The 16,370-nt window shown below is 33.3% G+C and overlaps 2 protein-coding genes across 2 annotated transcripts in view; one reads left to right on the top strand and one right to left on the bottom strand.

Annotated features, from left to right (window-relative positions):
- The window catches only part of LOC134842953 (uncharacterized), a 319,805-nt gene that overhangs the window by 212,217 nt on the left and 91,218 nt on the right, over nt 1-16,370 (bottom strand). The gene's annotated exons all lie outside the window — the stretch shown is intronic.
- LOC134842869 (uncharacterized) overlaps nt 1-16,370 on the top strand; it is an 86,846-nt gene that overhangs the window by 46,934 nt on the left and 23,542 nt on the right. Inside the window, exons 7-8 of the mRNA XM_063859410.1 lie at nt 10,122-10,266; nt 12,284-12,411. Of these exons, the coding sequence (XP_063715480.1) occupies nt 10,122-10,266; nt 12,284-12,411 (273 nt within the window). The remainder of the gene's footprint in view (nt 1-10,121; nt 10,267-12,283; nt 12,412-16,370) is intronic.

Raw genomic sequence — 16,370 nt, 5'->3', positions numbered from 1 at the left:
CTTCATCAATCTTACACGATGCAGCTGGATCTGTGAAGTCTACTAAGCGTAAGACACCTGGTTATTTTTATGATTTACCTAGATTTTCTAGTTCTTGTTTTATTGATCACGTGACTAGATTGCTCTTCTGTTTATATATTAAAATTTTAGCTTCAACAGTATATGCATTGTTTTATTGTTAGTCACTTGTGAGTTTTTGCAAAATATTATGAAAAATGTTAAGTTCTGTAACAAATTTAAGAAACAAAGTTTGCAAACTTGAATGACTACGAATGCCCAAAAGTTCAGAATTTGATTTTCAAAAATGAAAAAATATGATTGGAGGTGTAGCAACTACCCATTTCGTCATGCAGAAACTCTTCATGTGCAGAAAGAAAAGCATTTGCATGCGGAACAAGGACTCATTGTTTTTTTGATAAATTGTAAATGATTTAAATCTATTTATAATATCTTGTGTTTTTTAAATTTAAATATTAATCATTTTCAATTTTTTCATTTCAAAGTTGAGAAATTTAGGAAATATTGTTTTTGAAGAGGAGAATCAAGAAAAACTATCAAGAAAGTTTTTTGGACGTACGTGTCATATTAATAGATCTCTTTTAGTTTTTTCGTGCCAATTTTTTACCATAGTTTTGATACTAGCATGTGCAACCGTTCGAATAATGTTATCCACTACACGTGGAGAAACAACAGTCTGGGTAGCAATTTTATTAAGCAGATCCGGTTAAATTTTGCCTTCTCCAAAGCTATGAACAAAATAATTTCTACCAAAGAACGAGTTTTTATTTCGCTAGCTGGACCAAATGGATCTGGAAAATTGCATTTTGTTTTTGATTGGTTAAAAAAATTGGTACATTTCAACCAAAAATTGTCAAAGTTTTTTTATTTCATCAACATAATTAACCTCTTCATGGACAAATGCAAAGAAAAAACCATAAGTTTATCCAAGGAGTCGACTTTGAACTGATTGGAAACCTTTCCAAGAATGGAATAAATTATCTGTTAATATTTGATGACTCTTGTGAAGAAATTTTAAATTGTAAGCAGTTTGTAAAAATTTTTCCCGTTGGAAGACACAGGTGATTGAATACAAAATATATTAAGCAAATCTTGTTTCATCAAAGCAAATTGGGATGAGATGATACAAACTACACATAGAGTGTTGTTCAAATCACGGAGAGATGTTTTACAAATCAATGCATTAAGTCAACAACTAGGTCTAGGATCACAATTGAAAGAGTGGTATCAAGATGAAGCAACCATTCCTTATAGTCATTTACTCATTGATTTAACTCCAAAAACAGTTGATTCACTAAAATATTGTACAAACAGCACTTCGGTTCCATCAAAATTTTTTTTATCAGCAGGAACAGAAACAAAGTTTTTGGACGATGAACATACAATACGTCTCTATACTACCAATATTTCAAAAACTTATCCAAAAATTTTCAAAAACAGTTCATCTTCCATTGTCCAAAAAAGTTTCATTCATTTTCTCAGCCAATGTCTTGTAAATTTGCTACGAGGCCAGCTACGGGATCTCCGAAAAATATACGTAGTAAATTACCGAAGAGAAATATCAGAACTCACACGAAGAAGAACTTCACTGCATAAAAGAAGAACTATTTTAAGCTCGCCAAAAGGCTTAGAATTAATATATCTTATTACTTCTTTTGTCATTAAGCGATTGACACAGTATGGATCAGTTTGTTTTAAATCCTTACTCAGTTTTTCAATCACAAAGTACGCTTTATATATAAAAAAAAAGAAAATTAGAACAAAAAGCAAGAAAAGGACGAGATTGTACCAGAGGGTTTTGAATCTATTTGCAGTGCTGTAAATGCGAGGTTGAAAACGAGAAACAATAAGCATCTGGTTAATTTAGTTTTGAGTTCCCCTAGAAATAAACCAAGTCAGTCAAAAAATATCATATTGGATAATCGAGACACAAAAGAATCTATTGTAGACTTTGTGTGTGCACTAAAGCAAAAAGAAAAAACCGATTTTCCAGGTATTTACTTTACCATTTTAGAAGCAACTCAAATTCCATCTGAACTTGTTATCAACAAGAATGCCAAAGCGAAAAACAGAGGAACTTGGGTTTCTTTCAAAATCTGAAAAAAAAAAAGGTCTAAACAGATGTATTCTAGGGGTAGAGCTGCGCACGGTTCTATGCGAAACTTGAGTAAAGCAAGCGGTTTGTCATCAAAAAAGATAGTATAACAATTTTTACAAACCAGGACATTGTATACAAAATTTGGTCTTCCAACCAGACGTTTCCGTAGACTTCAAGCTTTTTCAAAATATACTAATGAAACTTTGTGTATGGACTCAGCTTTTAAGGACAAACTAGCGAAACAAAACAATGGAATCAAACATTTATTGGTTGCGGTTGATGTTTTTGAACAATTTGTCAGAGTTCAATTAATGAAAACAAAATATGCCAAAGACACTTTTCATGCTAACAAAACAAGATTTTTCAAAAAAACACACTCCTGAAAAACTAGATAAAAGAACAGAACATGGGGTGATTTTCAAAAAAGTTTGCAAGGAGAAAGACATTGAAGTTTACTCAACAATGAATGAAACAAAAGCTGCATTTGCAGAAAGAGCCAATTGATCATTAGAACACAGAAATTACCGCTAACTGGAAGATCATGCAGAAAAATTCATTCACAAGTTACCTCAATTTGTGTCTACAAGGAATTGTCGCGTCAATAGATCTAGTGGGAAATCATTTAGAGATGTCACGAATACTGATTTCCTCTCAGTTCTGTACAATGAAACTCTAACAAGGTATTAAAGACTAAAATTCAAAGTTGGATATGCTATTCTTTTTCGAAAGGTATACAAATCACAAATTACAGATCAGTTTTTTGAAATTTCGACAATATCTACAAAAAAACTTCTACATACATCATCAAAGGTCTCGAAAAATTTTTGGGAAAATTTTATGAAAATAGCTGAGAAAATGTTCAGATTGAAGGTAAATCTTTTTTAAACTAAACTTCTATCGATCAGTTGTCATGGATGCTTTTACTATTGAGTTAGTTTCTAACGCTTTTTTTCAATTGTTACCCGAAATTAAAAAAGTTATCCGTTCTTTTACAAAATTTCTACCTGAGCAAAAACATCCTAAAGGAGAATGGGAGGTTGCGATTTCAGAAATATCAAACGCTTCATTGTACCAAAACGTTACTGAGGGAAAAATTACTTTCATAGTTGGGCGAGAAGATCCTGAGGAAAAATGAAAGATTCAACCGATACAGATTGAACCTGGATTGTATCCAAGTATTGTTAATATAATTGTAGCCATGAATGACAACGTTCAAAAACTTATAGGCGAACAAAACTATGACTATACTTCAAAGAGCTGACTTGGGTTAGATTTTTGGTTGTGATTTAGAGCAAAATCAAATAGGGTTATAGTGAAAGGAAAAGGTCCACATTATCTTAAGTCTTTTTACGACATTATAAGAAAAGATTCTTTGATGATATATAGTGAAATTATAAAATATAACATAGTCGGTGATACAAAAACTCCTTTATTGCGTTGTCTTTCATTCATCTCCAAAGTGAAAAGTGGAGATATAATTTCTAGAGTAAAGTACATGAATTATCAGTCGTTTACAAATTTACCCTAGTTTTAAGATAGAACTAAGAAATAAAACAGGCGAAAAAACTCTTTTTGTATCCTTAGGAATTACCCAAGTTATTCTCTTGTTCCACAAGATTTCGGGTAATCATTTTTGATTTAAACTTCATACGAAATGATCGCTCAAAATTTTGCTGATATCCATTTTTTTTGAGGTCATAAAAGACAACGTGGAAGAGGTTTTGGAGCTCTTGTACAAACTCTTGGGACAACTGCAATCCCCTTTACTAAAAAATATATAGTCCCAGCTGCAAATAGATTTGGAGCAGATTTGCTTGAAATTGCTACTCCAGAGATTGGGGAAGTTGTTGGTGGACGAAAAAAAACTCAAAACTTTTGCAAAAGATGTGGGAACAAAAACAGTTCGGAAACAATTGGGAGGTGGAAAAAAATCTAAGCGTAGAACCTGATCCATTTCTCAAAAAAGTAGATCGAAAACCAGTCGCTCTCGCGAAGACACCTGTGACAATATAAAATGAGTATAAAACAACGTCATTTTCGGTAAAAGGCTTTTACTAATTCTTCATTGAAGATTTTTGATAAAGTCCCAGTTTTGGAAACAATTATGTCTTCTTCCACATCACTTCTCTTGATGAAAACAGTATTGAGTTTGAATTTGAAACGAATCGTAATGTCAACTTAGATATGCGTGATACCCATCTTAGTTTAATTCTTCAATTATTCAAGGGAAGATTGTTTGATGCTTTCAAAAAAGAAAAAGCAGAACATCAAGCAAAATCCGAGGATGACTCAAATGAGGAACCAAAAATTTACTTAACTTATGTAAGCGATCTACTACGTTCACTATTCTCGAATTGTGAAGTTTATTTTAACAATACAATGGGTTACAACGCCAATGGTTTATATCCTCATTAGGCAAAAATATGGAACGAATTCAACTCGTCAGCAGTGAGTAATAAAGGAATACTTGCTGGTCATGAATACAGTTTCGAAGAATATGCTGATGCATTTGATATGCATCCATACATTGATAAAACAAACTCCTTAGGAACAGGGATAAAATTTATCTCAATGAGAGGCTTGCCATTGTTTTGTTTACTTGCCAAAAGTTGTTACTATCAAAGACCAAAGTTCGTTTTAAACTTATTCGAGCTAGACTTAATTTTTACATGCTATCTGATAATCCAAATGTTAGTCTGAAAAATGTTGGTTGTTCGCTGTTTACTAGAAGAAATTTAGTTGCTGAACCTAACCATCAATACGTGCAATGGAATCTGGAAAGAGAACCTGCTCAATACAATTACATGGAAACTACAGCAAGAACCTTATCATTTCATCTCGTCAAAAACAATTCATACAAGAAAATAAATTCAGTATCGCTCCAACAAGAAGATTAGCTGTTGCGATGAATTTAAATTCAACTGTTCCAGGACTTTTTCATAAAAATCCTTTCAGCTATCAACAATTTGTTTTGAAAGACCTAGAGTTATTCGGAGTGGAAGAGCAATTTTTACATTAGATACAACTTCTCCTTGTCGCCCTTATGTTACAACAAAGAAAGGATTGCATTTTAACAAAGATCCCAGCTCTTCCCTTGTAAGATTTTCAAAATCATTATATTTTGGTTTTTGACTTGAATTCACTACAGGATGCAGCTGAACAGTTCTATTATCCAGAACTTAGTAGAGAAAGCCTGAGATTGGAAAAATTTTTCCAATTTCCCTTGGAGCAAGAAACGGAAGTGATAGTCTTGGGAAAAAGACTATCAAATAACCAAATGGACAAATTTGGAACAGTTGCTAAAACTGTCAAATATTTTTGAGTCTAGTATTTTTGAAGTTCCTATAAAAATATTTTAACGTTTTTGGGATTTTCCACTGTTATTGTCTCTGTATTATCTATTTTTTTTTCTTCAGAGATAAATCTCTAGAAAAAGTTGATAATGAATGCTGTTTAATTGAAAACCCAAGAAAGTTTTTCAAACTTGACTGTAAGACAGTGATCAAAAACTTTTATCCAGTTCATAAGACTTGCGTTTGGGACTTTATTGATTCAATACATAAATTGATAAAAAAGTTATTAATCTAACATTTTAATCCTAAATTGGTTCATCAAGCTATCAATTTCTTTTCTTTTAGATGTAATTCAACAAACGATGGCAAAGATGGATAATTTTCACTCATCAAAAAGGCGCAAAAAAAACGTTTGCAACTATGCCGGAGCAGATATTTAATGGAAGAAGGGGTCATATGCAAACAATTTTTCCGCTTAGTAGAGCAAATGAACAATCTCCCTCTTAAAATTAATGAACAAACTCAAACAGTAAGGCCTGCATGTACTATACTCAAAGGTGTTGAAAGAAAAAAAAAACGCTTTTAACCAAGAGAACAATCTTAGGTTTGCTTTAACCAAGTGAACTAGCGTTTAAAGAGTTTGCTATTTCCTAATTAAATAGCAAAAACTGTGTTTTTGAATACTAAGATAATTTACTGTTCCGACTGCACTTCAATGTGTCAGATTTTTTTTGTTTTTGGACCAGATGATTAATTTACACCCTTTACTAAAACTTGAAGGGAGAGTTGTTCACATGTGCCGTTTTTTTAGAAAATTTTGGATCTGTTTTCTAATTTAAAAAATATAATTATAAAGCCTTACACATTTTTAGGCAAGCCACAAGAAAATTTAAATATGAAGACCCATGTTAACAGTTTCACCCTTAAGAGTTTATTCTTTTCTAACGAATGGTTGGCGAATGGTTCCAAGAAGTATTGGCGAATGGTTCCCAGAAAACTACAAAAAACTGATAATTTGTGTCGATTTTACGCAATTTATTCAGAATTTTTTTTGAAAATTCTACCAGAGAAGTTTGAATAAAATTCATGATGGGCTTGTTTTAAATTTTTTAAGTAATTTTAAGTAAATGTGTAGTTTTTTGTTTGTAGGTTTAAACTATGACAGTAAAAATACTATACGATGCAGTGATTTATATACTTTCTTTGTTTTTTGTTTTTTTTTCACAAAAAAATTGTTTTTTTTTGAAGTTTCAGGTAGCTGTTTCAAAAAGTAGGATTATCTAATAAATTAGTAAATAGGTCGATTTAATTAACAAATCTTATTGTGTTTTGAAGTTTATTTTTTTAAAACTGTTGCTCGAAAACTGTTACCATTGACTTACCATGTACCAAAAAACTAATAAAAAGACCTGCATTCCACAATCTACACGTAATTAATCAGTGATTTTTAACATTTAGATAACGCACGCCAAAATTTTTGCAAAAAAATTAGACATTTCCACACAAAAACCAAAAAAGTACCATTTTCTTTCTCTTACCATCACACTGAAACCTTACCAGTTGTATTTTCTATCTAAATACTTTGTAAACTCTAAACCCAATGTTAATACATAGTCTGGAGACCGAAAATCTAAGACGCATCTTAATACATGGGGTGTTCCATGCTTACCCCTGATCAGCCGCAACATCTATCACTGATAGACTTCTTGTCTTACAATTGAGTGAAGGGATGTTTGAGGCGGTGACTCATTTTGTGTTTTTTTTTCAACTTTAATATAGATAAATAGCCATAAATAATTGAAAAAACATCATTTATGATTATTGAGTTTGCTCTTGGTGAATTTTGGTTTTGGTATTTTTTTTATATAATCTGTGAAAACTTTTGAGAATTCTGTATCTATATCGTATGTTTGTTTTCGATGTTTAGGCATATTTGATTGTGGTGATAAAATTTCGATTCTGAATATACCGTAAAATGATTTTATATGACATATACGTTTGAGATAGTGATCAGGGATTTGTCGTTTTATTCTTATTTCAGGAGATTCTTGTTTACATGGGCTCTTTCCTATTTCGAAAAAAAATTACAATTAAGTTGTGTCAAAATTGTACTTGTCCTCGAGCGGGATCACTTTGTGATTGTATGAAAAATGGAAGTTTGTTGAAAATTTGATGTACTGTAGAACTGTTGTAACTCAATATGTCTTATTGGTTGATTCCAATTGTATAGGCGTATTGGTTTGTTAATGCATGATTTGTTTATTCTGCGTTTTCCTTGAAATGATGAGTGTGTTATAGCATCTGAGTCAGATAAAGTTTTGATTTTCTATCGGGTTTTTCTTGTTTATTGAATCTTTCAAGTCTTAAAGTTCCTGTATCGTGGTTGTTTCTTATTGTGAGACTGCGTTTCGTTTTTTGAAAATCTCCTTTTGATGATTTGCTTTTTTTGTCATAATTGTCTTTTTCTGTGTTTATCTTTTTGATCTTACAAATCCTATTGTTTGTCTGTGCTGTGTGATTACAAGATCGTATCTTTCGTTTTTAATTGAACAGTTATGTAAAATGAGCGTTTGTTTACTGCCTAGATTATCTCTTGACATAAGGTTTACTATGATGAATGCAATACTCGGGTGTTAGAGTTTCTATTTTCCCAAACAGTTAGTTCCTACGGTTTTTCTGTGCTTATTCTAACTTGGGGCATAAATTGTCGTAGTTGACGGGTTGGAGAGAGTATATAAATTCGTGAGTTTGATTTTTTACTTTTTCGTGACTAGGTTTTACTTTATGAATGACTTACCTAGGGGTTGTGATTTATGATCAAGAATTGGAGAATAGTAAATCAATCCACAAGGTTCAGGTATCATTAGAACACAGGTAGGTTGTTAGATACAATTTTACGACTTACTAATTATTTAACGGTTATAGCCCGGGTCATCTATGAGGAAGGGCTCATAGAAGAGTAACCGAAGTTCTTCACTTTCTATCTTAATTTAAATGGTTCGTTTTTCAAAAAATTCTATTAGTGCTGGGTCGTTCATAAAATTTGGAGAGTGAATCGACGTTTGAGGTCGTTAGACACTTTTAAAATCTTGGGGTGGGGAGAACAAAATTGTTCTGATTTGATCCAAGGGAAGCTTTGATGATCAGAAATTGAATAAAACAAATTTAGTTTTAAGTGAAATTAAAGATCCAAGGAAAACTTTGATGGTTTGTTTATGAAATAAAAGTGAATTATTAAAAAAAACTTAAAAGTTAAAGTTTATATGATATTAGTTTTTGCATTTATGCTGGTATGTTTTAGGTGATGAAGCTGGGATGAAAAAAAATGATGTGTGTGAATTTATGGAATTAACTATAATTTTTAATATTATCCAATTTTTGTATTTTTCTCAATGATTTATTCATTCAAAAGTTTTGATTAACTGCAGATTTTGGGGGGAACGACTTGTGTTCCTTTTATCAGTCATTATTGTTGAAATATTAAGTTTAGCACCAAATGAGTTGTTAAGAAATGATTTTTCAAATAATTCTCATGTCAATAAAGGAAAATCTAAATTTGCTGCATAAAGTATTTTAAATACAAAAACTTGTTCCGGTTTTTGTCGTACTATCATGTAGTAGATTGGTCCGTTGCCTGACTGTTGTTCACGCCTTGATCTTGGTTATTTTGTAATACTTGGTTCTTCTCGTATGGTTGGGAAAATTGGCGTAGGTTTATTGAGACATAGAGACATTTCTATTAAATTGTCTATCCCATCTAACATTGTTGCAAATTTGCAATTGTCTAATTCTAGGTTTAATTGTCTAATTCTAAGTTAATTAAGGTCTTGTTCGAGACGGATGGTCGCACAAGATGAAGTTTGACCTTTGGTCTGTACTCATAGAGTAATTTCAGATAAGGTACACCGCTTTTTGTCACGCTATCCTATTTTCGGCCAAATAGGTTCGAGCAACTTCTCTGTCTAATACCAATCTTAACTAACTTTTATATCTCCTAGTCTCAAAAGATCTAGTGTATACTGGTTTTCGCGAATTAGTTCTTGGAGTTTATCCAGAAGGAGAACAACTGTAGGCTAAAATTTATTCAAATTGTTCTAGTGCTGAAACTACAAGAAGTTTCAGCACTTACAAATAAGTATCAATGTTAGAGATGGAATATGATTGGTTAGTTAGTAATATTTTATAGTGATAGTTTTATCAATAATATAATTGTATTTATATCCAATTATAATTACTAGTTTAGAACTGGTTCCAAATTACTCGTCGGCTTGACTGTAACATTAACAAGTTGGTTCACAACCTATGGCTTAAAACCTTAGTAGAAATTAACCAAACCATTTGGAAGCACATAGCATTGTGGTCAGGCGTTCACTTTGTGATCGACAGATCGTGAAATCAATACCCTGCCATGGCAATGACATGTATGAACACAAGCTCTCACTTGACCTCTAGCTTCAGGTCTTCCACAACCTGACCAGTTTTGGCTGCAATTATGGTACAATGTGAAAATTGTAGATGCAAAAATACGACCTTCAGTCGCTAAGAAGAGCGTTGCTCAGCAAAAGAACTCAGTCCCGAATACCTTATAATTTTGAGTTTAATTGAATTTCATCTGCTGAAAATTACGTAAATAGAGTAAACAGACTCTATTTACGAAAATTACGTAAATAGAATCATCATCATTCCTCTTAAATCCGTCTAAATTTTTTTAGAGCCTAACCCGGTGCAAGCACTGCATTGTTACGATAACGACGAGAAGGAGATTAAATTGTCTTGGACTCAGCCGGCTTTTGGATCGATCCGTGGATTCGTAGTATCATATTGGGACAATGCAACCATTAATGTGACGAAGAAAAAGTAAGTTTCAGGGGAGTCTCTCCTCGCAAAAGCGCAGTGACCGAAAGCTATGCTAGCCAATCAGAAATCAGTATTTGGAAGTCTGAAAGAGATATGATGGGGTTCCAGTGGTTGCATAAGAGACATGATTGGCTATAACTTGAAGGGGAGCGATCACCGAAAAAACGCAACTTTCGGTTTTTATTTTTTTTGGCCAAAATAGGTTTTTATCGTGTTCTGGGGATGCTCGAAAAATCAAATTGGTCGACCTAAAAAAGCCAAAATTATCAAAAAAAAATTGAAAAAACATTGGATCCGCCGCTGAAGTCAGTTGATTGCATTTTTTGTTCAATTATTTTCTTGGTACTTTTTGGGTACTTTTTGTTTGAGAAAAAACAAAGCGTTTGCAAATATGCCGGAGCAGATATATAATGGAGGAAGGGGTCTTATGCGAACAATTTTCCCCCTTAGTAGAGCAAATGAACAATCTCCCTCTTAAAATTAAATGACAAACTCAAACAGTAAGGCCTGCATGTACTATGCTCAAATGTGATTGGATGAAAAAAAATGCTTTTAACGAAGTGAACAATCTTAGGTTTGCTTTAACCAAGTGAACAAGCGTTTGAAGAGTTTGCTATTTCCTAATGAAATAGCAAACACTGTGTTTTTGAATACTAAGATAATTTACTGTTCCGACTGCACTTCAATGTGTCTGATTTTTTTTTGTTTTTGGACCAGATGATTAATTTACACCCTTGAATGAAATTTGAAGGGAGAGTCTTCACTTGATTAAAAGTCTTATTTTGCAGCCAATAAGATTCGATTGTTCACGCAGGCCTTACTGCTTGGTTTTGAGTTTTTGTTTTAGGGAGGAAACTGTTCAATTGGTCATTTTTGGAGAAAAAATTGATCACATGGGCCGTTTTTTAGAAATTTTTGGATCAGTTTTCTAATTTAAAAAAATATAAATATGAAGTCTTACACATTTTTAGGAAAATTGAAATATGAAGGCCCATGTTAACAGTTTCACCCTAGACTATAATTATGAAATAATTTGCCCTTGAAATGATACGGAAAGTACAGTACTAAAAGCAGCTCCCAAAATGCGGATTTCTGATGTGCTTAAAATAAAGAAAACCGAAAAAGGGAGGAGATTCAATTCTACGTTTCAATTTCAATTATGCTTAACCGTTGAATAAGTTTATTAAAGGAGTGAAAAATAGTTACTAGGTGCCCGTACCCAACGGAGGCTGTTTTTCAATACAGAAATGTTACATAGATTATCTAGCCAAATTCCTGTACAGAAATGATCTATTTCTTTCTTAATGTAGAAATAAACAATTTCTGAAAAAAAAATCAGAAATCAGTTCATTGCTCAACGGCAACGAGCTAAACCTGCTTGGAGCTTACACAATAGCGGTGGCATTACAGTTCAAATTAAAGTTTGTTATAGCAAGTGTTGCTTTCCATTTAATAGATAAAACTAATCGATAGCATTAGGTCATGTGGTCGAGCGGTTAGCACAACCGCCTTCCTAAAGACAGAGTGGAGAATCCAGCCTCAGTCTTTTTAGTCCTCAATCTAGAAATAGTCTTGTATTAGCTAACTTCTGATCGGAAATAAGATGAAAAAAATTGAAGAAAATCCCTTCTTTATTTAAAGATTTCAAAAAAGATTTCTGACCAGAAACTAAGATTAGACATGAGGTACTTCAGATCAGAAATAAAGATTTTATTCGGTACGGGTGCCAAAGGGGGAAAGAGGAATAGTTAATGATATTTATCCAAGTGAACACTCGCTTTGATTTTTAACAATCTCCTCTCCTCATACCTATGGTGTCTACAAAAAAACCTCAATCTCTCTAAACAAATAAAATACAGTAAATTAATCTTAGAGTTCTGCGTTGAGAATTTTAATTTTGTTGCAATCTCATTGGTCGAAAATTTGACAAACTTAATATACTTAACAATCCGTATCAACTGAATCACCAAATAGATTGTTCACTTGTTCCAACGATGAACAAACATCAATTTTTTAGCCGTGGATGGATGAGTTACGTTGCCAGTGGTTTGACACCAGGTGTCAACTACACCTTTTTAGTCTACGCAGTCTGTGACGAAGAGGGGCTGGTCAGATCAGATGCCGTTGTCCTCGTGCAAGGAACAAGTAAAAATATTATTGTTGCGACGGACCAAGTAGACAATCTCCCCCTTAGCAGACAATCAATTTAGGGAGCAGAGACTTCACTCGGTCAAAAGTAATTTTTTTCAGCCAATCAGATTTGAGCATAGTACATTCAGGCCTCACAGCATGGTTTTGTCAATTAATGCTAGGGGGTAGACTGTTCACTTGCTCTATTTAGGGGGGAGATTGTTCACATTGGCCTTTCCGATTTTCAAAAAAGGGACGGAATATTTGTGCTGGGGGATAGTTTTTTTTCTCTACACAAATTTGGACTTTTTAACTAGCAATTTTAAACGGCAATTTTCTATATCAGTCGAATGGTACTTCCTGATCTGAAAATTTAAGTTTTTTTCCTGTGATCATTTTTCGCAGAAATATTGGGGTTTGAATATTGGCAAATTGGCCAGTTTGCAAATTTGGTATAGTTAATGCGCGGTATACTTTGTGCAAATAACCCGTACAAGACGACTTAATCCTTCCAAGTTGAAATGAGGCATGCTAATTGGTATATTGAATAAGACATTTTTTGAAAATTTTATCTATTTTGTGAAGCAAACAATGCAGTAGGAAATTTAGAGCTTTGTCCCAATACGAGCAACCAATCATTTTTATAGATTTTGAAGATGAAGAGGTTCAAGAAAGTATCGATTTGAATTGATTTAAAATTGATTTCACGCACTGGAGCTCCATAGGTAAGAATTTATTAAGTTTGAGTTTCATTGTTCTTGCCGATAATAGCGAATGGTGTCGATAAAACTGATCCAATTTGAATTTTATTCTATGTGTCTATAATTTTATTATATTTAAAGGAAAATGGAATATTTTGTGTTTGTCTATTGAAGCATTAAATCCATTGCAATTGATTGATATTGATAAGTTTTGACTTTTGTAGATAAAGACAATGAAACCCAGTTATAATCGACGTTTTTTCCAGTTTATTGAGAGTTGTTTTTTAAGCGTACAAGGTTGTTAAAAATAAGTTTCTTAACTTGCTCTTCAATTTGAACTTTTTCCTGTGCAACTTTGAAATTTGTTACGCATTTTATAATACCCAACTTGAAACTTTCACTCATTTTTTCAAATTCATTTAGGATTTCGGTGGGTGGAAGTAAAATAGATTAAGTTGACATGATTGTATTTGTGTATATAGATTTTTTATTCTAATTTTGAAAGAGAGCAAGCGCAGAAAAGTGCAGTTTTTTTGTGAAAATTTTCTAAAAGGTGCACCAAAATTGCAACCTTTTTTTCATTAATAATTTTTGTGCATATATGTTATCATGTAAAAAAAATTTTTAAATACTAAGTTTGAAATTTCCATCAAAAAGTTTGGGTGTTAGTGGTTGTGGGGAGTCAAGAATTAAAATGCTGCTAGGAGTTGTTTCTGGTAGGGATGTGAATTGGGTAAAGAACAAAAAGCAAGAGGATGGTAAAAGAGAAGATTGGTAAATATTTTTTTTGGAAGGGGGGGGGTGGCTATGTAATTGTTTTGAAAATAATGAAAGGTTCAGTACTCAAGTAACCCGTACACTCGTTTTGCACTTATTCTGCATAATTCATTTCGCAAAAATTCCGTTTACTTGGCTTCAAATGTATGTAGTAGTAGTAGGAGTAAAAGACTTTATATTTCTTGAGCAAACTTACATGTGGCACAATCGGCATTTTAAACAATAACAAAAAACGAATTTACGAATTTACTGCACGAGTTGCTGCGATTATACGGGTCGATCAAGAAAGTTATGAAGAGATTGGATACATCAGTTTTGAAAGCTTTTGGGTAATCAAATACAGAAATACGTGTCTCGATATGAAGTCTATTGGCTAGATAGCACACTCTGTGGTAAAACGAGGAATCAGTCCTTTTTAATCGACAACGCGTTATTTCAAGGGGCGTCAGGTTGCTGCGCCGAAGACGAGGTCGAGGGTATTTCAACTGCACATAGGACCAGATATCAATATCGCACTTTCCATTTACCAGTTTGTTTAACAAAATCAGATCATTTTATTGAAGCCTGAGAGATATAGGAAGCAGCTTTAGTCGACATAGACAATCAGTTGCTGAGTGCCGAAGCTCGCCGCCAATAATCCAGGTGCTCGCTCGATTCTGTAGTTGTTCCATTTGCTCAAAGTCGCCTAAATTAAAGGCAGCAACAGAAGAACCGTATAGCATACTCGAAACTATGTACACGTTGTAGAGTCGTAGCTTATTATCCCGTGGCGTGGTAAAAGGGATGTTACGTTCTAAGCGCAAAAACGTGCTAGAAGCAAGATTCAGGCGCTTTTGAACGTGGAAACTCCATGAAAGTGTGGATGATATGTAAATGCCAAGGTCTTTTACTTGATCAGAGGTCTCGACAACGTTGGCATCCATTTGGATAGTAGCATCAGTCGATGGGCAAGTAAATAAATTAGTTTTGTCAAGTTAAAATGCATATTGTTCACAAGGGCCCACTGCAGGAGAGATTTTGCATCTGATTGAATGCTGGCAAGCTTGCATGACATTATGAGTCAATTAAAATTTGATAAAACAATGGATTAAATCAATTTTTTGTTTCAATTTGTTGTCTGAGTGCCGCATGAGAATCGATTATAGTGTTAACATTTCACACCACAAAAAAAAACTATGATGGTGGACTTCGGGGGGAGGGGGCGGACTTCGGGGATGTGGATGGGGACGCTTTCTCTTCACACAGGGATTCGAGCCCTCACCAACCCAAACAGTCCCTCTTTCGGTTACTAATGGTTACATCCATTTTTGACTGACGAATCCTACAACTTTGTAAGGGCGCCTCTTTTGCCAAAAATATACTTATTCTGGGGAGCGCGCATCAAAAGAACGCAAGTTTTTGACAAAAGTTACCAAAAATTGACCAAAAATGGTATTTTGATCTGTTTTTTTAATGTGCTTGCGGAGCAAGTTTTTTTGTGACCAAATAGGGTCTTTATAGAGTTCGGGGAGCGTTTGGAAAATGAATTTGGTCGACACAAAAAAAGGGTCGGCAAATCTCTTAATACATTTTGAAAATCTACCTCTCTCGATGAAAACCTATATCCGGCCCTGAGCTTGATTCTTATGTATTGTTTTCATTAAAAAATCAGCTAACGGCACGTTGTTCAAAAACTTTCAAATTTAAATGGACAAAATATGAAGTAGCGAAACTTCTTTTTTTTAAGCTGGCTATTTGACTCACATGCCGATCCCTTGAGAATTAATGGTTTGCAGTAATTATTCTGCTCATGTATTTTTTGCTCCCAGAATTGTGTCAAAGAATTTACTGGAGTACAAACTTTCAATCAAACGTTTCCTTGGCCTTATTTTTAAAACTTTACTCGTCATTGATGTAGTCGTACAACCAATGCGTTTTTAACTATTTTAAATCAACTGAGTTCTTTGCCATATATGTTCTAACTCTCAAATTATAAAAGCTGATGTCCTTTTGTGAGAAAAACATATTTGCTTCATGAGATTAAGTTATAAGAGCACAGTCGAGTTGTATGGAAAAATTGAAAAAAAAAATCATATAATTAGTTTCATGAGGAGCATTTATGGCTAATTCGTGTGCTTGTTCTTTTTTATGAGAGTAACGGAGTTTTTTGGGGTGATTTTTTGTCACTGCAATTGCGCTAATTTTTCTAAATTTGTTTTTTGAACCATTTTCCGTTACATATACTCAGTAATTAAATTCAGTTTAGAATCATTTTTTCTTAAGTTCATCCTACAAACCCTAATTAATTTTAATTACTGGGTATAATTCAGGGTCAACCTTGCGTCTAAATACTCGCATCGACGTATTGAATGTAGAGGAAAAATTTTCACAAACATAAATTTATGAGTTAAATCAGCGCAATTAGCCTGAAGAAAAATCCACGCCAATTAATAGGATTCTGTTAATTTCTAAAGGAAAAGAGAAGCACGTGATTACAGATAAGCACTTAGCACAGTG

This window comes from Symsagittifera roscoffensis, chromosome 1 (genome assembly GCF_963678635.1).
Source record: "Symsagittifera roscoffensis chromosome 1, txSymRosc1.1, whole genome shotgun sequence".
NCBI lineage: Eukaryota > Metazoa > Xenacoelomorpha > Acoela > Convolutidae > Symsagittifera > Symsagittifera roscoffensis.
The sequence above is the reverse complement of the archived record's forward strand: the minus strand, read 5'-3'. Positions and strand labels throughout refer to the sequence as shown.